The 21,572-nt window shown below is 48.8% G+C and overlaps 2 protein-coding genes and 1 non-coding gene across 4 annotated transcripts; 1 reads left to right on the forward strand and 2 right to left on the reverse strand.

The window, feature by feature from the left end:
• Nucleotides 1-218: 218 nt before the first annotated feature.
• On the reverse strand, nucleotides 219-1,118 carry PRM2 (protamine 2). 2 transcript variants are annotated; one of them, XM_008960362.5, is made up of 2 exons: nucleotides 687-1,118; nucleotides 219-524 (listed from the first exon to the last, which is right to left on the reverse strand). In XM_008960362.5, exons 1-2 carry the CDS (start codon nucleotides 955-957, stop codon nucleotides 487-489), a joined length of 309 nt encoding a protein of 102 aa, XP_008958610.1. In that variant the 5' UTR covers nucleotides 958-1,118; the 3' UTR covers nucleotides 219-486. The 2 variants fall into 2 exon arrangements, with proteins under 2 accessions (XP_008958610.1, XP_034795684.1); XM_034939793.4 differs by having other exon boundaries at nucleotides 417-568.
• A 3,409-nt stretch (nucleotides 1,119-4,527) lies between these two features.
• PRM1 (protamine 1) lies at nucleotides 4,528-6,716 on the reverse strand. The gene is made up of 2 exons (XM_057300031.2): nucleotides 5,705-6,716; nucleotides 4,528-5,613 (listed from the first exon to the last, which is right to left on the reverse strand). Exons 1-2 carry the CDS (start codon nucleotides 5,811-5,813, stop codon nucleotides 5,570-5,572), a joined length of 153 nt encoding a protein of 50 aa, XP_057156014.1. The 5' UTR covers nucleotides 5,814-6,716; the 3' UTR covers nucleotides 4,528-5,569.
• Nucleotides 6,717-17,796: 11,080 nt separating this feature from the next.
• LOC112437481 (small nucleolar RNA U13) lies at nucleotides 17,797-17,900 on the forward strand. Its single transcript, XR_003026083.1, has one exon. It is a non-coding gene; the product is annotated as a small nucleolar RNA U13 (small nucleolar RNA).
• Nucleotides 17,901-21,572: the final 3,672 nt, after the last annotated feature.

Raw genomic sequence — 21,572 nt, forward strand, 5'->3', positions numbered from 1 at the left:
GACTAATGTGGCCTTTGACACCATGGAAGGATGCACAATAGACAGGACAGCATCATAGGGTGGCCTCCCAGGCACAGTAACCCTCTCCTAGGTGTCCTGAGAGCATCAGAGCTCCCGCCCTACCTGCCTCTGAGGAAGGGCTGCAGAGAAGCCTCTACCCGCCCTGGGCATGAGGGAAGCCAGGTTTGTGTGATCCGTGCAAAGAAAACCCGACAGGCCAGCGAGTGTCTTGTCAAGCTTTATTGGGCAGGTGACTTTTGCTCATTTCACTCAGATCTTGTGGGCTTCTCGGCGGCAACTCAGGGCTTGAGCATTTGATGTAGGGGAGTTGCTATGGCCTCACTCGGTGTTTCTTGGGCAGGTGACTTTCTCTTAACTTCCAGCTGGGGGCTTGAGCATTCGATGTAGGGGAATTGCTATGGCCTCACTTGGTGTTTCGGGCGACTTTTTCTTAATTTCCAGCTGGGGGTGAGGGGCCCAGGAAGCTTAGTGCTTTCTGCATGTTCTCCTCCTGGTTCTGCAGCCTTTTGGGAAAGAAAGTTCTGGTTGAGGGGGGCACCTAGGGACTCTGGGTGGGGACGGGGGTTAGGGGGCTGGAGCTTTTGTCAGGTGGGGTGGGTCCCCGCCTCCCTCCTGTGCCTGGGGTGGTCAGGGACACGCAGGGCAAGGCGGGGGCGCAGGCAGACCTCTGCGATGCCTCCTCCGGTGCCTGCAGGAGCGTCTTTTGCGCCTTCTGCAGGAGCGATGCTGCTGTCTGTGGATCCGGCGCAGCCTCCTTCGAGAGCAGTGTCTGCGCCTATAGTGAGAATGGCCGTGGGTCCTCTCGTAGACCTCGACGTGCTCCGGGCTCAGCCCTTGCTCCTCTTGGCCGTGGTGTCCTTGCTCTTGCCCATGCAACTGCTGCCTGTACACCTCGTGCGAGGGTTCGCTCGGGCTCCTCACGCGGTATCGGACCATGGTGCTGGGAGATCTGGTGGCTCCTGGGCTGAGGCTGCAGTGGGCGCTGGGGTAGGGGAGGAGGGCGGAGGCCTGCCCACCTGCCCTTGGTGTTACTGTTGGTCTGGTCTGCAAGGCTCCCCGGGAGCTTGTATATAAAGGGGGCGCCCACTATGACTCTGCGGCCCCGCCCCGTCCCCACCCTGCCAGCCTCCTCTGTGAGGGCAGCACAGGGCCAGGGGTCACAACTATCAGGGCCCTGGCACCCAAGCTGCAGGGCTGGAAGGGCGAGAGACCCCCTTGCCTTGCCTGTAAAGCATGTCCTCTGTCTCTTGCAGTAGGTGAACCATACAGATGGCAGGTGTTTTATTGCCTAATCCAAGCCCTCATCTCCCCAAGCCAGTGGGCACGCACATTGTCATTTGGAAGCTTCTTTGCCAACTCACTGCTATACCTCAGCCACCATGTGGAAGGGACTTCTGTGCTTGGATGTCTGTGCACACAGCTTACTGTTAAGATGGCAACAGCAGCAAACAGTTCCCTAATAGCTCCTATGTGCCAAGCATTGATTCATTTATTTCTCATACATTCACTCATTTTCTCTCTCTCTCTCTCTCTCTCTCTCTGTTTTGAGGCACTGTCTGTCGCCCAGGCTGGAGTGCAGTTGTGTAGTCATGGATCATAGCAGCCTCTACCCCTCCAGCTCAGATGATCCTCCCACCTCAGCCTCCCAAGTAGCTGGGACTATAGGCGTGTGCTGCCACTCCCAGCTAATTTTTTGTATTTTTTGTGGAGATAGATAGGGTTTCACCATGTTGCCCTGGCTGGTCTCACACTCCTGACCTCAGTGAGCCTCCCATGTCGGCCTCCCAGAGTGCTGGGATTACAGGTGTGAGCCACCACCCTTGCATTCCTCACTCTTAAAATCCCCATTTTCTGTGGGGCAAACAGGCATGAAGAAGTTGAGTCGCTCAAGGCCACTCTGCTGAGAAGGCCAGGCCGGGCCAGCATTCAGACGGAGACAGCCTGGTTTTAGTCATACCCTTGGCTCTCCATCTACTCCCTAGCCCAGGGAATGCTCCCCTCTCCGCCTCTAAAATATTCATCTTCTCCCCTCCCGCTCGGCCTTGCTGGGGCTTCTCATTGAACTTTGATGATCCCATTAAAGTCCAGGATCAGAATCACAGAAACTGCAAAACCAGTTTCCCTTTCATGGAGGGCAGGGAGAATGTGGGAATGTGGCAGATACACAAATTTAAGGACTTGAAGATGCAGAGATCATCCCAGATGATCTGGGTTGGCCCAGTGCGGTCACGAGGGCCCTTAGAAGAGAGAATAGGGAGGCAGGAGGCTCACAGGAAGAGAAATTGGGAGACACCACACTGCTGGCTTTGAAGATGAAGGGAGAGGCTATAAGCCAAGGCATGTAGGCGGCCTCTAGAAGCTGGGATGGACAAAGAAATGGGTTATCCTCCCCTCGTGCATCCAGGAGGAACACAGCCCTGCTGAACCCTTGATTTTAGCCCCATGAGACTTCTTTCAGAATTCTGACCTGCAGACCTGTAAGATAATACATTTATGTTGTTTAAAGCTACAAAATTTGTGACGATCTGTCACAGTGGCAATAGGAAACAAATTCAGGAGGCTTAATCTTCAGATCCTTACAGGAGGTGATGGGTGATATTGCCATGCCCTTGGTGTTTCTATGCTGCCTCTCTTTAGGGATAAGAAGGTCCTTTATGATGGCCCTCAAGCTCTTCGAGGGCGTGTGTTAAAAATATGAATGCTGAGGCCTTACCCTACGTCCCGCTAAGTCAAATCTCCGTGGCCAAAGCTTGCAGATGAAAATAAGAAGGGGCGGGGCAGGGCTCGGTGGCTCACACCTGTAATCCCAGCACTTTGGGAGGCTGAGGCGGGTGGATCACCTGAGGTCAGAAGTTCAAGACCAGCCTAGTCAACATGGTGAAACCCTGTCTCTACTAAATATACAAAAATTAGCCGGGAGTGGTGGCGGGCGCCTGTAATCCCAGCTACTCAGGAGGCTGAGGCAGGAGAATTGCTTGAACCCAGGAGGCAGAGGTTGCAGTGAACTGAGATGGCACCACTGCGCTCCAGCCTCGGCAACAAGGGCGAAACTTCGTCTAAAAAAATAAAATAAAATAAAATAAAAATAGGAAGGGGCTGGGTGTGGTGGCTCACACCTGTAATCCCAGCACTTTGAGAGGCCGAGGTGGGAAGATCACTTGAGCCCAGGAGTTTGAGACCACCCTGGGCAACATAGTGAGGGCTCTGTCTACAAAAAATAAAAAAAATAGCCTGGGTCCATGGTGGCATGTGCCTGTAGTTCCTGCTACTCAGGAGGCTGAGATGGGAGGATTGCTTGAGCACAGGAGATCAAGGCTGCAGTGAGCCACATTCACACCACTGCACTCCAGCCTGGGTGACAGAGCAAGACCCTTATCTCAAAAAAAAGAAAAAAAAAAAGGGCACACCCAGGGGTCTGCCTGTCCAGCCAAGCTGCTGTCATGATCCAAGTGTGTTATGGGGAGTCATTGCTAAAGTGATCAGGGTCATGGTAGTGCCAGGGCTAGCACTGAACTCTCATGTGCTCACTTGAAAGAACATGGTTGTTGATACCCACCGTAGGTGAGTGCAGTGGCTCATGCCTGTAATCACAGCACTCTGGGAGGCCAAGGCGGGAGAATCGCTTGAGCCCAGGAGTTTGAGACCAGCCTGGGCAACATAGTGAGACCTCGTCTCTACAAAAAAATTAGAAAAATTAGCCAGGCATGGTGGTGCATGTCTGTGGTCCCAGCTACTCAGGAGGCCAGGAGGCTGAGGTAAGGAAATCACTTGAGCTCAGGAGATTGAGGCTGCAGTGAACTGTGTTTGCGCTACTGCACTCTATTCTAGCCTGGATGACAGAAAGAGACCTTGTCTCAAAAAAAAAAGGAAGTGATATATGCAGAATACCAGGCACACAGTTGGTGTCCCATAAACAGAAGTCATACTGTGACATTTCTGAGGTGCTTGGTGGGCCCTGTCACTTCAGGGAACTGGGTCTCAGAGCCTCTGGTCTCTGCCAAAATGCTCTGGGTTTGCTCTACCATCATGAAATCACTGCGACCCAGGGCCTGTGTCAAGGAATCGGAGAGGTGGGCTTTCTTAGACTGTGAGTGAGCCAAGTAGACCAGTGCCCAGTAGGACTTCTTGTGTCCTTCCCCAAATCTCACTGGGGTCTTAAACTCTTGCCTTAGAAATTTTAGTATAGGTGGTATATCAAGCAGCTTGAGTGTGGACTTAGATCCGACCAGATGGACAAGTTAACCTTTGTTTCTTCGGTGGACATAACATTGTGAAACCCTGCCCCAAAGAGTAAAGAAACCGGTGGTTAACAAAAATGTTTGAGTTTACCGGATGGCAGATAAGAGACTTCCTTAATGGTGCTTGATTAAATGTGAAAAGTTCAGCTCCACTGCTACCTGGACAAGTTATCTCTGTACCCAAATGGGGATGAAGACTTCTGGCACAGAGTGAGGAATAAGCAGTTTTGAATTTAATTTTCCTGACGGTGACTGGCTTAATCTATTTAAGTTATAACCTAAGAGTTCCTTTGTTGAAGAGTGGAAATTTCAGCTTTGGGCTGAAATAAACCCGGGTGGGCAGCTAGGGGACAGGTCAGATGGGATGAGCTGGTTCAGTCTTGAGCTCCAGCTGGTAAATGTTTAACTGGCTTTGGGGTTCCTGGGATGGAGGGAACCCAGATTTGTAGCATTTGCTGAGTTCTGTAAATACTCCATGGTCCATTTCAAGCTGCCAAGATGAGGTCACCAAGCAGAGGGGGGAAATGTACACAGTGGGTCCTCAAACTCGAGAGACCTGGCTACAGCACCCCACTGGGTAGGGATCTGTTAAGAGGGTTTGGGAGGCAGGTTCTGGTTGTGACTTGGGGAGATTGGTTCTGGTTGTATCTTAGGGAGGCAGGTTTGGGTTGTGACTTGTTGGTACTACTAAGAGTTTGGAACAATGGCCAGGCGCAGTGGCTCATGCCTGTAATCCCAGAACTTTGGGAGGCCGAGGCAGGTGGATCATGAGGTCAGGAGATCGAGACCATCCTGGCTAACACAGTGAAACCCCGTCTCTACTAAAAATACAAAAAATTAGCCAGGTGTGGTGGCGGGCACCTGTAGTCCCAGCTACTCGGGAGGCTGAGGCAGGAGAATGGAGTGAACCTGGGAGGCGGAGCTTGCAGTGAGCCGAGATTGCGCCACTGCACTCCAACCTGGGCAACGGAGCGAGACTCCGTCTCAAAAAAAAAAAAAAAAAAAAGAGTTTGGAACAAAACCCAGCGTGACAACTGTCTTTCATGTCCCCCCCACCGACATCTTTCTCCCGTTGCATGCCCAGGCCCTCTCCCCCTCTGCTCATCCCCGAGCCCTCCCCACTGAGCCTCCCCTCTCAAGAACAAGGAGACAAGAGTGGGATGACTTTTCAACATTTATTGACAGGAGGCATTGTTCCTTAGCAGGCTCCTGATTTTTATTGGATGGTGGCATTTTCAAGATGTGGCAAGAGGATCTTGAAGTCTGGTAACATTCTCAGGCAGGAGTTTGGTGGATGCTATTCTGTGCAATTAGTGTCTTCTACGTCTCAGTCTGGACCTGCGGCGGCAGCACCCTGGTGAGACCAAAAAAAGTGGTGAGAGGAAGGCTGGGCCCTGAGAGCTCCCAGCCCCAGCCCCAGCCCACCCTCAGCTGGGCCCACTTACTCATGGCTCTCCTCTGTGTCTGGCAGCTCTGCCTCTTTCGTCTGCGACTTCGTCTCTGGCGGTAACATCTGCTCCGGCTCTGGCTGCGACAGCATCTGTACCTGGCCATGGTGTAGGATGGGCTTGGCCTGAATGCTCAGAGCAGGGCACCACCTTGGCTGAGCCAGCCAACCTGTGAGCAGGTGGAACTCGGTGGGCTGTGAGTCAGGGGCCAGCTCTGCGGCCTCTTATAGATGCCAGGGGGCCGTTGGTCATTGTGAGGGCAAAGGGGCTGGGACCTCACAAACCATGGCCAGGTGGCCTGCATCATGTCCATATATGGGCATGTGAGGGGTGGGCAGGCCCCCGAGTGTAGGGGCTGCCTATGTCACAGCTGGAGCGATACAAGATGACTCCTCCGTGGGAGCAATCATCTAGTTATTCAATTAACAAAATATTACTGTTAATACTTTGGCCTGTTCCATGCCGGATTTTGGCCTAGGCCCTGGTATATGGTGATAAACAAGACAGACATGCCCTTGTTAAGAAGTATTATTATTTTTTTTTTTATTTTTTTAATTACTTATGTATTTTGTTTATTTTTTTGAGACAGAGTCTCATTCTGTCACCCAGGCTGGAGTGCGGTAGCACAATCTTGGCTGACTGCAACCTCTGCCTCCTGGGTTCAAGCAAACCTCTGGCCGCAGCCTCCCGAGTAGTTGGGACTACAGACATGCACCACCACACTCAACTAATTTTTGTATTTTTAGTAGAGATGGGGTTTCGCCATGTTGGCCAGGCTTGGTCTCGAACTCCTGACCTCAAGTGATCTGCCCATCTCAGCCTCCCAAAGTGCTGGGATTACAGGCATGAGCCACCGTGCCTGGCCATTATTATTATTTGTAGAGATGGGCTTTCCCTATGTTGCCCAGGCTGGTCTCAAACTCCTGACCTCGAGCAAACCTCCTGCCTCTGCCTCCCAAAGCACTGGGATTACAGATATGAGCCACCACACCCTGCCCCTAATAGACTTTATAATCTAACTACAGAAAGCATGAATGAAATAGCCCTGAAGAATAATTGTAATAGTGACAAATGCTGATAATGGAAACCTCGGGTTTCTGAGGATATGTGCTGGGAGAACTTGACCTCAGGTGAGGCTCTAGGGAGAGCCCCAAAGGGGTGCTGGCGAAGTGAACCCTAAAGGATGCTATAGTAAGAGGAGGGAGGAGCACCTGGGAAGAAAGAGCTTTTCCTGCAACTGTTCTGAGGCGGTGCAGGATGTGCAGTTCTGTTTCTATGCAGGGCCAGGCAGCAGGGGATCCGTGGAGACAGAAAGTGATCGGGGTGACCAGGGCGGGTGGAGCAGGGAGCAGCTGTGCCATGGGTGGGGTGCTTCCTTGTGGGCTGATGCTTTGGAACTTGATAGAGGCGGTGGTTACACAACATTGTAACTGTACTAAATGCCACTGAATTACACACTTTATTTATTTAATTTTGAATGAACCAATGACAGGGTGTCGCTCTGTCGCTCAGGCTGGAGTGCAGCGGCGCAATCTTGGCTCACTGCAAACTCCGCCTCCTGCTTCAAGCGATTCTCCTGCCTCAGCCTCCCAAGTAGCTGGGATTACAGACGCCTGCCACCACACCCGGCCAATTTTTGTATTTTTAGTAGAGATGGGATTTCACCATGTTGGTCAGGCTGGTCTCGAACTCCTGACCTCAAGTGATCTGCCCGCCTCAGCCTCCCAAAGTGCTGGGATTACAGGCGTGAGCTACCACACCTGGCCTTGAATTACATACACACTTTAAGATGATGAATTTTATGTTACCTGACTTTCAGCTCAATTGCAAACACGAAAAGCTGTGAGGCCAAAAGGTGCTAACAGGTGTGAGGGATTGGAGCAGAGCATGGTGCGGGGCACTGGGCATGGTGTGGTCTTTTCCACAGCCCCATGGATTTTAAGGGTAAAGAGGGGAGCAGTTAGAATTGGTTTGGCTACTTAAACAGAAAACCGAAATGAGTGAGTTGGGTGGAAGTTTTATGTTTTTCTTAAGGAGTCAGAGGTGATTTCGGGGGTCATTAGATTGTCCCTGTTTGGGGGATACACATGCTGGAGGATTTAGGGGTGATGACATATGTTTGCCAACTACTCTCAAGGATTTACCCATACAGAAAGAGGGAGAAGAAGGGAGAGAGAAGAGACAGAGATGGAGGGGGGGGAGCTGAACAGATGTGACAGAACATTCACAACTGGCCATGCCAGGCGTGGTGGCTCACACCTGTAATCCAGCTCTTTGGAAAGATCGGCTGAGCCCAGGAGTTCGAGACCAGCCTCGGCAACATAGAGCCCATCTCTACAAAAATAAAAAAAAAATAAAAAAGATTTTTTTAAAAAAACAATTGGCCAATCTGTGTAAAGGGGAGGTGTTTGTCAGGGGTTCTTGCAAGTTTTCTGAAATTTTGAAATTATTTCAAAATAGATTATTAAATTTTTTTAAAAAGAACAAAAGAAAACCCAGGGAGGTCAGCCAGGGCTGGTGTGAGGCTCCATCCTTTTCAAGGGTCCAGGATTTTGTCTTTTAGCTCTGCCTTCAGCAAGTGCTTTCCATCCTCAAAGTTGCCTCATAGTCCAAGATCAGGGCTGCCAGGGATGGTTGTGCAGTTTGTGTCCTGCTCCAAGCTCCCTGCCAAAGGGATTGAGTAGGGACTGAAATCCAGCCTGTGGTCTACTTGCCACTCCAGGCCCTGTACCCACAGGGAATGTTTCAGCCCATCGGAGCTGTCTTTTTCCTAATTTGCCTGCTCACAGCAGAAGTCTTTTCCAAATTTGAACAAAGGCACACTAAGGGCTAAACTTGGCCCTGCTGGAGTCCCACCCATATCCACCGTGCAAGCAGGAAGGAGAAAGAGGAGGGGTGGCAAAGGGAGTTCTTGTCTCTTTTTTAGAGACAAGGTCTAGCTCTTTTGCCCAGGCCGGAGTGCAGTGGCGCAATCATAGCTCACAGCAGCCTCAGTGGAATCCTCATGGTATAAAGAGCTTTCCCAGATGCCCTGTCCAGCAACTTCCCCTTCTGATCACTGGCCTCCCTGCAAAAGCACACTGCCCCCTGGGGTAAAGCAGGGCTCCTAGAAAGGAGAAGGGGCTGATGGATACCAGGTAGACAGTTAGTACTCTCTTCCCCAAAGGGATGGAGCCCACCCCTGACCCCAGCAAGGTGGGGAAACCATGAATTTGAAGCTGAAGTCTACTGTCACTAAGAGGGATACAGTAGCACATAGTAGGTTAGCAGTAACTTTTCATTAATTGATTCAGATCTAGATTGAGGTAAAATTGTTACCCCCAATCCTCTAACACTTAATACTTTGTTTGTTTGTTTGGTTTTTTTGTTTGTTTGTTTGGTTTTTAGATGGAGTTTTGCTATTGTTGCCCAGGCTGGAGTGCAATGACACCATCTTGGCTCACTGCAACCTCTGCCTCCCAGGTTCAAGCGATTCTCCTGCCTCAGCCTCCTGAGTAGCTGGGATTATAGGCATATGTCACCACACCCAGCTAATTTTTGTATTTTTAGTAGCGACGGGGTTTCACCATACTGGCCAGGCTGGTCTCAAACTCTTGACCTCAAGTGATCCACCCACCTCAGCCTACCAAAGTGCTAGGATTACAGGCGTGAGCCACCACACCCAGTCCAGGGTGACTATCAATCTTCGACATCTCATCAGGTTCCTCTGAGACCATGTGAGCTACCCTGTCTCTACTAAAAAGACAAAAATTAGCTGGGATGGTGGCACTCGCCTGTAATCCCATCTACTCAGGAGGCTGAGGCAGGAGAATCACTTGCTGGGATTACAGACATGAGCCACTTTGCCCAGCCACAGAGATTAGTTCTAAGTTCTGGGAAGAGGATGCCCTGGAGCTAGGCGATGGGGACATTTGGCCTCGTCTGGGGTCTTGAAGCCTTCAGTGGTCATCTGAAATTTTGGGTTTGTCACAGCAGCTGGCTGTTATTCTAATACAGTACTTGCCACTCACTGATACTGTGTTTATAATTTGTCTCCCCAAGTGGGATGGAAGTTCAGTGAGACTTTCTTTGGTTCAGTGTGACAATCCTAATACTGAGAATAACCTGAACTAAAAGGAACTGAAATATTTGTTGAATGAATAAGTGAATGGCAAATGGATGCTTTGTATGATAGGATTCTTTTCTTGGCTTTTTCCAAATCTAAAATCATGTTATCATGATTTTTAAAATGACGTTTAGCCTCTCCCTGCCAGCCACCCCACTTCTGTTGGGTATGGTCCTTGGCGCTGGCGATTAGAAATCACCAAGACTCCTGCCAGTTAAACACACGCTGAGTCTCATAAGGGGACATCCAATACTGTTCCCTGAGGTCCTAATTGGGCAGCCACATGGCTTGTCCCTCTGCCGACCCCCACATCTGTGTTGTCACAGTGGCCTCTCACCCCCACCCTGTTGAAGGAGAGACATCACCAAAGGAGGAAGGCAGGGGTAGGGGATGGGTGCCCTGCTGTGCCACTGGGAGGGGTGAATGCAGGCAGTTCATTCCCAGAATAATGATAGGATAATTTAGCAGTAAGATGACAGTGTTTTAAATGTGCCATCATAGCCACAATTCCATAGTCAGGGATTTATCCCAAAGAAATTATCCTGCGTGTTCATACAGGTGTGAGATGGAGGGTGTTCATTAAAGCATTATTTGTGGGGGAAAATTAGAAATCGCTTAATGTTCATCTTAAGGAAATGGTAAATCAGTTGTTTCACCCATGTTGTGGAATAGCTCACAGGCATTCAGAACCCTGGAGAGTGATGTGATGTGGACTGATATGGAAGGAGGTCTATGCTATATCGAAACTGAGTGAGTTGCTAAAATGTAGGGTGTCATCCCATGTTTGTAAAAAGATTAGAAATTAACACTCACATACACAGAGGAAAAAGTCTAGAATGTGATACATTGACCTGACAGTGGGAGGTGGAATAATGGAAGGCTTCACTTTCTACCTTATTCATTTCTGTATTTTGGGGGGATTTTTCACTGTAAGGGTATGTTGAATGAGTTATTTCCATGAACAGAAAGAAAAGAATGTCTGTAATCCTAGCACTTTAGGAGGCCAAGGTGGGTGGGTCGCTTGAGCCCAGGAGTTCAAGACCAGCTCGGGCAACATGGTGAAATTCCCTCTCTACAAATTGTACAAAAATTAGCTGGATATGGTGATATGCACCTGTAGTTCCAGCTATGCCGGTGGGAGGACCACCTGAGCCCAAGGAGGCTGAGGCTGCAGTGAGCCGTCATCCCGTCACTGCATTCCAGCCTGGGCAACAGAGTAAGACCCTGTCTCAAAAAAAGAAAAGAAAAGAGGCCGGGCGTGGTGGCTCACACTTGTAATCCCAGCGCTTTGGGAGGCCGAGGCAGGCGGATCACGAGATCAGGAGATCGAGACCACGGTTAAACCCCGTCTCTACTAAAAATACAAAAAATTAGCCAGGCGCGGTGGCAGGCGCCTGTAGTCCCAGCTACTCGGGAGGCTGAGGCAGGAGAATGGCGTGAACCCGGGAGGCGGAGCTTGCAGTGAGCCGAGATCGCGCCACTGCACTCCAGCCTGGGCGACAGAGCGAGACTCTGTCTCAAAAGGAAAAAAAAAAAAAAGTTACAGAGTTAGTAAGGGGATTTCCATATACCTCTCACCCAGTCTTCCAGTCTCCCCCAATGTTAACATTTTACATCACTGGGGCATATTTGTCACAATTAAAACACCAACTTTGGCACATTAGTACTTACCAAGCAAGCTATAGATTTTATTTGAATTTCACCAGCTTTTCTACTAATGCTCATTTTCTGTTCCAAGATCCAGTTCAGGGTGCCATACCCACTTTCTGCTACTATTAACATCTTATGTGAGGATAGTGCATTTCACAATTCTTTAACCAGCAGCGGTGCATTATTATTAATCAAAGTCTATACTTTCCTCAGATTGCCTTAGTTTTTCCTCAGTGTTTTTCTGTTCCAGGATCCCGTCTCCCTTTACGCTCCTCTGGGCTGTGACGTTCCTGTCTTTGATCATGTTGACAGTTGTTTTGTTTTGTTTTGCTTGAGACAGAGTTTTGTTCTTGTTGCCCAGGCTGGAGTGCAGTGGCACAATCTTGGCTCACTGCAACCTCCGCCTCCCAGGTTCAAGCGATTCTCCTACGTCAGCCTCCCCAGTAGCTGGGATTACAGGCATGCGCCACCACGCCCAGCTAATTTTGTATTTTTAGTAGAGTTGGGGTTTCTCCATGTTGGCCAGGCTGGTTTCGAACTCCTGACCTCAGGCGATCCACTCGCCTCGGCCTCCCAAAGTGCTGGGATTACAGGCATGAGCCACTGCACCCAGCCGGTCACGCTGACAATTTTAAGGAGTACTCGTCAGATATTTTGTGAATATTCCCTCTTCCTCTATTTTTGGAATAGTTTGATTGAGTAGGATTGGTAGGGTTTTTTTAGATGTTTGGTAGAATTCAGCAGTAAAGCCAGCAGGTTCTGGGCTTTTCTTTCCTGGGAGACTTTTTATTAAGGCTTCGATCTCATTACTTGTTATTGGTCTGTTCACATTTTGGATTTCTTCATGATTCAGTTTTAGTAGGTTGTCTGTGTCCATGAATTGATCCATTTCTCCAGATTTTCCAGTTTATTGGCATACGGTTACTCATACTAGCCACACTAATGGTGCTTTGAATTTCTGCAGTATCTGTTGTAATGCCTTCTTTTTCTTTTCCTTTTTTTTTTTTTTTTTGAGACGGAGTCTCGCTTTGTAGCCCAGGCTGGAGTGCAGTGGCGTGATCTCAGCTCACTGCAAGCTCCGCCTCCCGGGTTCATGCCATTCTCCTGCCTCAGCCTCCCGAGTAGCTGGGACTACAGGCACCCGCCACCACGCCCGGCTAATTTTTTATATTTTTAGTAGAGACGGGGTTTCACCGTGTTAGCCAGGACGATCTCGATCTCCTGACCTCGTGATCTGCCCACCTCGGCCTCCCAAAGCGCTGGGATTACAGGCGTGAGCCACCGCGCCCGGCCTTTTTCATCTCTGATTTTATATCTTTAGGTCTTCTCTCTTTTTTTCTCAGTTAGTCTGGCTAAAGGTTTGTCAGTCTTATCTTTTCAAAAAACCAACTTTTTCTTTCGTTGATCTTTTGTATTATTTTGTTTCAATTTCATTAATTTCTGCTTTGATCTTTATTTCTTTTTTTCTACTAATTTTGGATTTGCATTGCCCTTTTCTAGTTCTTTAGGATGCATCATTAGGTTGTTGATTTGGTCAGGTATTTTGTAGAGTGTCACTCAATTGAATTTTTTTCTTTTTTTTGAAATGGAGTCCCGCTCTGTTGCCCAGGCTAGAATGCAATGGCATGATCTCAGCTCACTGCAACCTCTCCCTCCCAGGTTCAGGTGATTCTCCTGCCTCAGCCTCCTGAGTAGCTTAGATTACAGGCAAGCACCACCATGCCTGGCTAATTTTTGTATTTTCAGTAGAGATGGGGTTTCACCATGTTGGCCAGGCTGGTCTCAGACTCCTGACTTTGTGATCTGCCTACCTCGGCCTCCAAAGTGTTGGGATTACAGGCATGAGCCGCTGTCCTTGGCTCCCATTGGGATTTGACTGATACTTTTCTCATGATTAGACTGGGGTTATGTGCTCTGGGAGGAAGAGCCAGGAGGTGAGTGCCCTTCTCCTCACGTCCTACAAAGGGGACGTGCTCTCAGGAGGACTAACTGCCTGGCTGAGGCAGTGCCTGTCAGGTTTCTTTACAGCAGAGCTACTGTTTTCCCCTGCATTTGATACTGTGCTCTTTGGAAGGGGGTCACTCTGTGCAGCCCATGCCTAAGGAATGGGGAGTTAAGCTCCACCTCCTTCAGGGCAGGGCATCTTCATCACTTATTGGAATTTTCTACCCTGGAGATTTGTCTCTTCTCCATTTATTTATTCATTCATTCATATCAGTATGGATCCATGGATCCTGTATACTTTGGGTGTAATCCAATTCTACTTTATTTTGTTGCTCAAATTGTTCCAGCATTGGCCACTGGATGCCTTTCAGTTGTCTGCCAAGTCCCTGTGACACACTCCATCATTGTGAGATTTTGAGCACTTCCTTAACTTTCTGGCACCACAAGATGCTCCAGGCTCATCTTATCTGTTTCCTGCCTTAGACCTAGAATCAGCTGTTTCTGCAAGGAGCCCTGGTTCCTTTCATTGGTGAATGGTATTAGAAACCAAGATCAGGTTGCAAGATGTGCTCAGGGCTGTAGGGTGCTGTTGCTTCTTGGCCGTCTTAGCGGACAGAGCAAGGAAATCTGTGTGTATCCTAACCTGTATGTACACAAATCTATATTTCTATAGGTAACCATCTATGGTACTGTTTTAGCTAAACCTGTTCATACTAACATCTCCAACTCTAATCCATGGTCATCACATGGATCATTCTAAATACCTCTCCTTGCTCATCTGTAACAGTGGGAAGCCTGGCTCCTACCATCCTCCATCCATTTACTTAGTTGTTCCCGTTCACTCTGCATGTGTGGTGGCTTTAGAATTGTTAACCTTTCTAAAGGCTGGGTATGGTGCCTCACACCTGTAGTCCCAGCACTTTGAGAGGCTCAAGCAGGAGGATCACTTGAGCCCAGGAGTTCGAGACCAGCCTGGGCAACATGGTGAAACCCTATCTCTACAAAAAATACAAAAATTAGGTGGGCGTGGTGGCGCAGGCTTGTAGTCCCAGCTACTCGGGACTGAGGCAAGAGGATTGCTTAATATGAGAAGTTGAGGCTGCAGTGAGCCATGATCATGCCACTGCACTCCAGCCTGGGTGACAGAGCTAGACCCTGTCCCCCCAACCAAAACAAAAAACAACAACAGAAAACCCCACCTCACCCCTGATACCTTTCCAGTCATTCATTTATTTATTGAATGCCCTCTATGCTGGGCACTGTTTTCAACACCATGAACAAAACAAAGATCCCCACCCTCGTGGAGTTATGTTCTAGTGCAGGAGATGAGCAAAACAATAAGAATGATAGATGGATAAATGATACTGTATATTGAAAGGAACACAGAAAAAGTAGGGCACAGTGAGAACCCTTGGGCCTGATGGAGGTAACTGGGACAAGTGGTAATTCAGGGTGCTCAGGGCAGGCCTTGTTGAGAAGGTGACATTTAAGCAGATTTTGAAGGCAGTGAGGGAGTTAGTCATGAGGACATCAGGGAAGAGTGCTCCAGGCAAGGGGAACATCATGTGCAAAGACCCTGGGGTGGGGATGCACAGCCCTTTTGCTGTGCCCAGGGAACAGCAAGGCCAGCATGGCTGGAGCAGAGAGAGGTGGGGGTTGGTAGGAGATGAAGTCACAGAGGTGGGAGGGGGGCACCACATTATAGGTGGCCTTGTCAGCCTCCCTAAGGATTCGACTTTTACACCAAATGAAATGGGGATCGTAAGAGTGACACTCTTTGTCTTAAGGACCCCTGTGCTCCTGTGCTGAGAAGAATGTAGGGGCAGATGTGGAGGTAGGGAGGCTGTTGCTGTCACACAGGCCCAAGGCTGTGGAGGCTCACACCAGGGTGGTAGAGGAGGATGGTGAGGAGTGGTCGGAATCTGGTTGTGTGTTAAAGATGGGGCCAGCAGGACTCACCAGCAGCCTGGATGAGGGGAGCGATAGGGACAGAAGAGTTAAGGCTGGTTTCGAGACTTTGGGCTCAAGCACCTCAAAGGATAGCATTGCCACCAACTCTAATGTATGGAGAAGGCTTGGGAGGAGGGTCCAGAATTCAGACATCTCAGTAGAGGTGTCCAGTAAGTAGGCAGCTGAGTATCTGAGTGTGACATTTAGCCTGGAAGTGATATATTTGGGCATTGTCAGTGTTTACAATCAGGAGACTGGCCAGGATCACTGATTTAGTTTTTGCTGCTGCTGTAACAAAGTACCATAAACTTTGTTACTTAAAACAGCACGAGTTCATTATGGTTTTTCGCCCCCAACTCTGTCACCCAGGCTGGAATGCAGTGGCATGATCACGGCTCATTGCACCCTTTACTTCCTAGGCTCAAGTGATCCTACCTCCTCAGCCTCCTTGAGTAGCTGGAATGGAAGCCTGGCTCCGTGTCCAGCTACTTTTTTTCTTACTTTTTGTAGAGAGAGGTCTCCCTGTGTTGCCTAGGCTGGTCTCAAATTCCTAGCCTCAAGCGATCCTCCTGCCTCGGCCTCTCCAAGTGCTAGGATTACTGGTATGAGCTGCTATGCCTGTCCTATTATCTCACAGTTCTGCATGTCAGAATTTCAAAATGGTCTTAAGGCGCTAAAATCAAAGTACCAGCAGGATGACATTCCTTTCCTGAGCCTCTGGGGGAGAATCTGTTCTCCGCCTTTTGTTTTTCCTCATGTTTCTAGAGGCCTCCTCCTTGGCTCATGGCCCCTTCCCTTGTCTTCAAAGCCAGCAGTATAGCCTCTTCCAATCTCTCTCTGACTCTGGCTCTCCTGCCTCTGTCTTTCCCTTATGAGGTTTCTTGTGATTACACTGGACCTACCCGGGTAATTCAGGACAATCTCCCCATCTCAAGGTCCTTCATTTAATCATATCTGGATAGTCCCTTTTGCTACGTAAGGCAGCTTATTGACAGGTTCCAGGGATTCACACATGAGCATCTTTGGGGCCATTATTTTGCCTACCTCAAGCACGAAGGGGATGATGGAGAGAAGAGAGTGCCCAGGACCAAGCATTAAGAAGTCAGGAGCTGGCTGGGTGCAGTGGCTCATGCCTGTAATCCCAGCACTTTGGGAAGCTCATTTGGGTGGATCACTTGAGGTCAGGAGTTCAAGACCAGCCTGGCCAACATGGTGAAACCCCGTCTCTATTAAAAATACAGAAATTAGCCAGGCATGGTGGTGCATACCTGTAGTCCCAGCTACTCAGGAGGCTGAGGCATGAGAATCGCTTGAACCCAGGAGGCAGAAGTTGCAGTGAGCTGAAATCACGCACTGAACTCCAGCCTGGATGACAGAGTGAAACTCCATCTCAAAAAAAAAAAAAAAAAATTCAAGAACTCAAGAGTTTGAGACCAGCCTGGCCAACACGGCAAGACCCCATCTCTACAGAAAATACAGAAATTAGCCAGGTGTGGTGGTGCACACTGTAGTCCCAGCTACTCAGGAGGCTGAGTCAGGGAATCACTTGAGCCCAGGAGATTGAGGCTGCAGTGAGCTGAGGTTGTGCCACTGCACTCCATCCTGGGTGACAGAGCAAGACCCTGTATCCAAAAACAAAAAAAAAAAAAAAAAAAATCAGGAGCTGAGGAGGAGCAGCTAGGAAGGTAGGAGGAACCAAGAGACCTGGGTCCAGGAAGCCCAGTGGACAAAGGGCACTGGGGAGGGGGTAAGCAGCAGCTGTGTCAATCACATCAGAGGTCGACTCAGAGGTCACCCATGGACATGGCAATGTGGCAGTCACTGGCGACCTTCAGAAGAACAGTTTGTGTGTAGCAGTGGGGGCCAGGCAAACCTGGTGGGAGTGGGATTTATTTATTTAATTTTAATTATTATTATTATTATTTTTTTTTTGAGATGGAGTCTCGCTCTTCGCCCAGGCTGGAGTGCAGTGGCGCAATCTTGGCTGACTGCAACCTCCGCCTCCCGGGTTCAAGTGATTCACCTGCCTCAGCCTCCAGAGTAGCTGCAACTACAGGCGCCTGCCACCATGCCTGGCTAATTTTTATATTTTTAGTAGAGACAGGGTTTCACCATGTTGGCCAGGCTGGTCTCCAACTCCTGACCTCAGTGATCCACCTTCTTTGGCCTCCCAAAGTGCTGGGATTACAGGCGTGAGCCACCGTGCCAAGCCTGGGGGTGGGATTTAGAAGGAACACAAAGGGACGAGTTGGAGAGAGCCAGGACTGGCCACTCTTTCAAGGACTTTCACTGCCAAAGAGAACAGAAAAACGGGAATGTGGCTGGCAGCGTAACTGGGCCAGGAGAATATTTGGTTTAGTTGGGGTTTGGTTTCCAGCGGGACAGCAGAGCAGGATTGTTTGCTGGTGGGAATGTGCAACAACAGAGAATGACAGATGAGGTGGTTTTGTGGCTCCCAAGCACAATGGTCTGGTGTTCACGAGGGTGTGTGAGATGCACCTCCCTCAAACTTTGTTACAAGGTTGGCATGTTACCCGCCTGATGTGAAAAAAAAAAAAAAGAAAAATAGATGAGACTGAGGAGGGAGTTGTTTGATGAATAAATGGATCACACCACACTTCTGCAACTTTTGTTCACTTAACCACATATCTTAGCAACATCTCCATGGGTAGTATTGCTCCGAGCAGTTCTGCTTGATTCTGCTTGCATAAATCTATCCTGTTGATCAGGGTCAGTAAATAGAAAGATAATGCAAGCCAACCAGGTAAGGTGGCTCATGCCTGTAATCCCAGTGCTGTGGAAGGCCAGGGCAGGAGGATTGCTTGAGGCTAGGAATTTGAGACCAGCCTGGGCAAAATAGTGAGACCCCATCTCTACCCTCCTCCCCCCACCAAAAAAAGCCAGGTGTGGTGTGATGCTCCTGCAGTCCCAGCTACTTGGGAGGCTGAGATGGGAGGATCACTTCAGCCCAGGAGTTCAAGGATGCAATGAGTTATAATTGCACCACTGCACTCCAGCCTGGGCAAGAGAGTGAGACTATATCTCAAGAAAGAAAGAGAAAGAGTAGAGAAAGAAAGAAATATAATGCAAGAAACAAATGTGAGCTCTATGTCATTTAAATGGTGTTTTAATGTTTTATTTAACTCAGTATATCCAAAATATCATCACTTCAAGTTGTCAATATAGAATGGTTGGGCTACTTTACATACTTCTCTTCATACCTAGTCTTCGAAATCCAGGGTGCATTTCATCCTTACGGTGCATCTCAGTTCAAACAAGCCACGTTTTAAGTCAGTGGCCACATGTGACTCGAGGCTCTATTGTGGTCAGCACAGCCCAAAAAAACTCACATAGCTTTGGGAGGCCGAGGCGGGTGGATCACAAGGTCAGGCGTTCAAGACCAACCTGGCCAATATGGTGAAACCCTGTCTCTACTAAAAATACAAAAATGAGCTGGGCGTGCTGGTGGGCGCCTGTAGTTCCAGCAACTCAGGAGGCTGAGGCAGGAGAATCACTTGAACCCAGGAGGTGGAGGTTGCATTGAGCTGAAATTGTGCCACTGCACTCCAGCCTGAGTGATAGAGCAGGACTCTGTCTCAAAAAAAAAAAGAAAAGAAAAAGAAAAGGATCTCACATAGATGAGCAGAGGCTACATACGAAACAGATGATCGCAGTGCTGCTGGTATAACCACAAAGCTAGAGCCAGCCTCACTGTACCCTGGCATGGGGCTGACAATGTATATATTGTGGCTTTTTGCTTTTAAAAGCATTAAAAGGAAACATTCATTTGGGTTTAATTCGTTTATTTTAATTTTTTTTTTTTTTTTGAGACAGGGTCTCACTCTGCTGCCCAGGCTGGAGTGCAGTGGTGCTATCTCAGCTGCAACCTCTGCCTCCGAGTTCAAGCAGTCCTCCCGCTGGGACCACAGGTGTGCAACACCACACCCAGCTAATTTTGTTTATTTTTTGTAGAGATAGGGTTTCATCATGTTGCCCAGGCTGGTCTCAAACTCTTGGGCTCCAACGATCCACCCACCTCAGCCTCCCAAAGTGCTAGGATGACAAGTGTGAGTCACTGCACCCAGCCTGAATCATTTTTTAAAGAGCATGTGTCCATTAAAAATTATTTTAATGAAGCTTGTCAGGCATTCAAAGTATCTCATCTCCAATCCCTGGCTTAAATTAGAAAACAATCTCGGCAGATTTGAAGCCCTCATTTACCCCTTCCTTCTGTCATTCCCATCCCTCCTCTCCCTGGACACTGGTGTTTATCGATTCGAAGTCCATCTTTATATGTGTAAGTATGTGTCCCCAAATGATCAGAATACCGTTTTGAGGTGTTGAAAGCTTTGTGTCCCCGAACAGTGAGAACAGTTTTGGGGTGTTGAAATCTTGGTCTGGCTTCACACTCTCTGTCTCACATAATAACTTGCTTTGTCGCTGAGGGGTACCTGAGTGAGATTCATCGTAGATGCCTGGATGAAAAGAGGGGCCTTGCGCTTCTATTTGCCTTGTTACATAGTGGTAAGTTACATATTATGTTACATAGTAATCCTTATGTGCCTACCTTGTAACTGTCTTAATTGCCTCTTGTTTTTTGTGGGGGTTTTTTTGAGACAGAGTCTCACTCTGTTGCCCAGGCTGGAGTGCAGTGGCACAATCTCGGCTCACTGAAACCTCCGCTTCCCAGGATCAAGTGGTTCTCATGCCTCAGCCTCCTAAATTGCTGGGACTACAGACATGCACCACTACGCCCAGCTAATTTTTGTGTTTTTAGTAGAGATGGAGTTTGGCCATTTTGGCCAGGCTGGTCTCGAACTCCTGACCTCAAGTGATCCACCCACATCAGCTTCTCGAAGTGCTGGGATTAGAGATGTGAGCCACCGTGCCTGGCCTTCATTCCCTCTTGATGGACACTTGGGCTGTTTCCAATTTTCTGCCATTATAAACAGTGCTGCTGTGGCTAGAATTTCTCTGGAATATATTCAGTGGACTAGCAGTTCTCAAATTTTAGCATGCACCGGAATCACCTAGAGGGCTGGTAAAGACACAAGGTTCAATCTAGAATCCCACGTTGCATTTATGCTACTACTTTTTCTGTTTTTTCCTCTTAAAAATTAAAAAACAAAAAATAGAAACGGGTTCTCACCATGTTTCCCAGGCTGGTCTCAAACTCCTGGGCTCAAGCAATCCTTCCACCTCAGCCTCCCAAAGTGCTGGGATTATAGGCGTGGACCACCATGACCAGCCCTATTCCTTTTTAAATTAATAGTAATAATAAGCAAACCTGGAAAAGACCCCACACGTCCAGAGGTGTTCAGGTGAGGAGTCGGGGGAAGGATCATGAGACAGGATCAGCATCTTGACCCAGACTTGCTTGGGCCCTGCAAGGACCTGTGGGACCTCTGGGCCCCTCTCACCTCCAGACAGGGCGGCTCCTCCCCACACCCAGCTGGGTGGAGTGGGTGACCTATCTATACTGCTGGCCCTGTGGGCCCTGTAATTAGAGAGATCTACTGGAGTTCAGCATCTCTATGACTTAGGAGAGTCCCTACAAAGAATCTCAGGCTTCCCCTCTGTGGAGGAGTCCAGGGTGGGGGTGAGAGGCTCTGAGGGGCTGCACTCAGAACCTGAGTCTTTCATTTATTTGGCAAATCTTAAATGTCCCAAGTATTCACCAAGCCTTGTGCTGGTGCTGGGGGGACAGCAGAGAGCCTGACACTCCCAGGGGGCTCCTCATCAAAGGGGAGGCCTACAGTAAACAAATAATTACACAAATAAATATAGAAAATGAACTGTCACTTGGGGAGGCGTGGGCCTTGGGGTGGGGTTTTGAGGTGTGAATAGGAGTTCACAAAGCCTCAGAGGAAGGGGAAGGACTACGTTATTCATAAAAATCTCACTGGAAATGAAAAACACTTTGAGGGTTCCGCTGTCTGTTGTCAGACTACCCAAATATCATTGCCAGGAAATTCCAGCAGGCCCACACAGCAGAGCGGTCCAGGGCCAAATAACTTCAAAAAGTAAAATTAGAAAAGCCTCTCTGAAAAGTAGTTGTACACCTAAAGTCTATGTTTAATGTGGCCCATAGATGTGTTTTGTAGGTTTGCTCTGATGTGGATTGGGGCCCCCCAGCAGTTGTACCAGTCACACCTCTGAGCTCCTAAAACAGCTCTGGCAGCCAGGCAGGAAAACCATGGGCAGTTTCTTATAAAG

The sequence above is a fragment of the Pan paniscus genome, chromosome 18 (genome assembly GCF_029289425.2).
Source record: "Pan paniscus chromosome 18, NHGRI_mPanPan1-v2.0_pri, whole genome shotgun sequence".
Taxonomy (NCBI): Eukaryota; Metazoa; Chordata; class Mammalia; order Primates; family Hominidae; genus Pan; species Pan paniscus.

Coding starts and splice junctions, on each gene's coding strand:
- PRM2 (XM_034939793.4), bottom strand. CDS start 957: ATGGTCCGATACCGCGTGAGGAGCCCGAGCGAACCCTCGCACGAGGTG. Junction 569..686: donor CCGGAGGAGGCATCGCAGAG/GTCTGCCTGCGC, acceptor GTCCCCACCCAG/AGTCCCTAGGTGCCCCCCTC.
- PRM1 (XM_057300031.2), bottom strand. CDS start 5,813: ATGGCCAGGTACAGATGCTGTCGCAGCCAGAGCCGGAGCAGATGTTAC. Junction 5,614..5,704: donor GACACAGAGGAGAGCCATGA/GTAAGTGGGCCC, acceptor TGGTCTCACCAG/GGTGCTGCCGCCGCAGGTCC.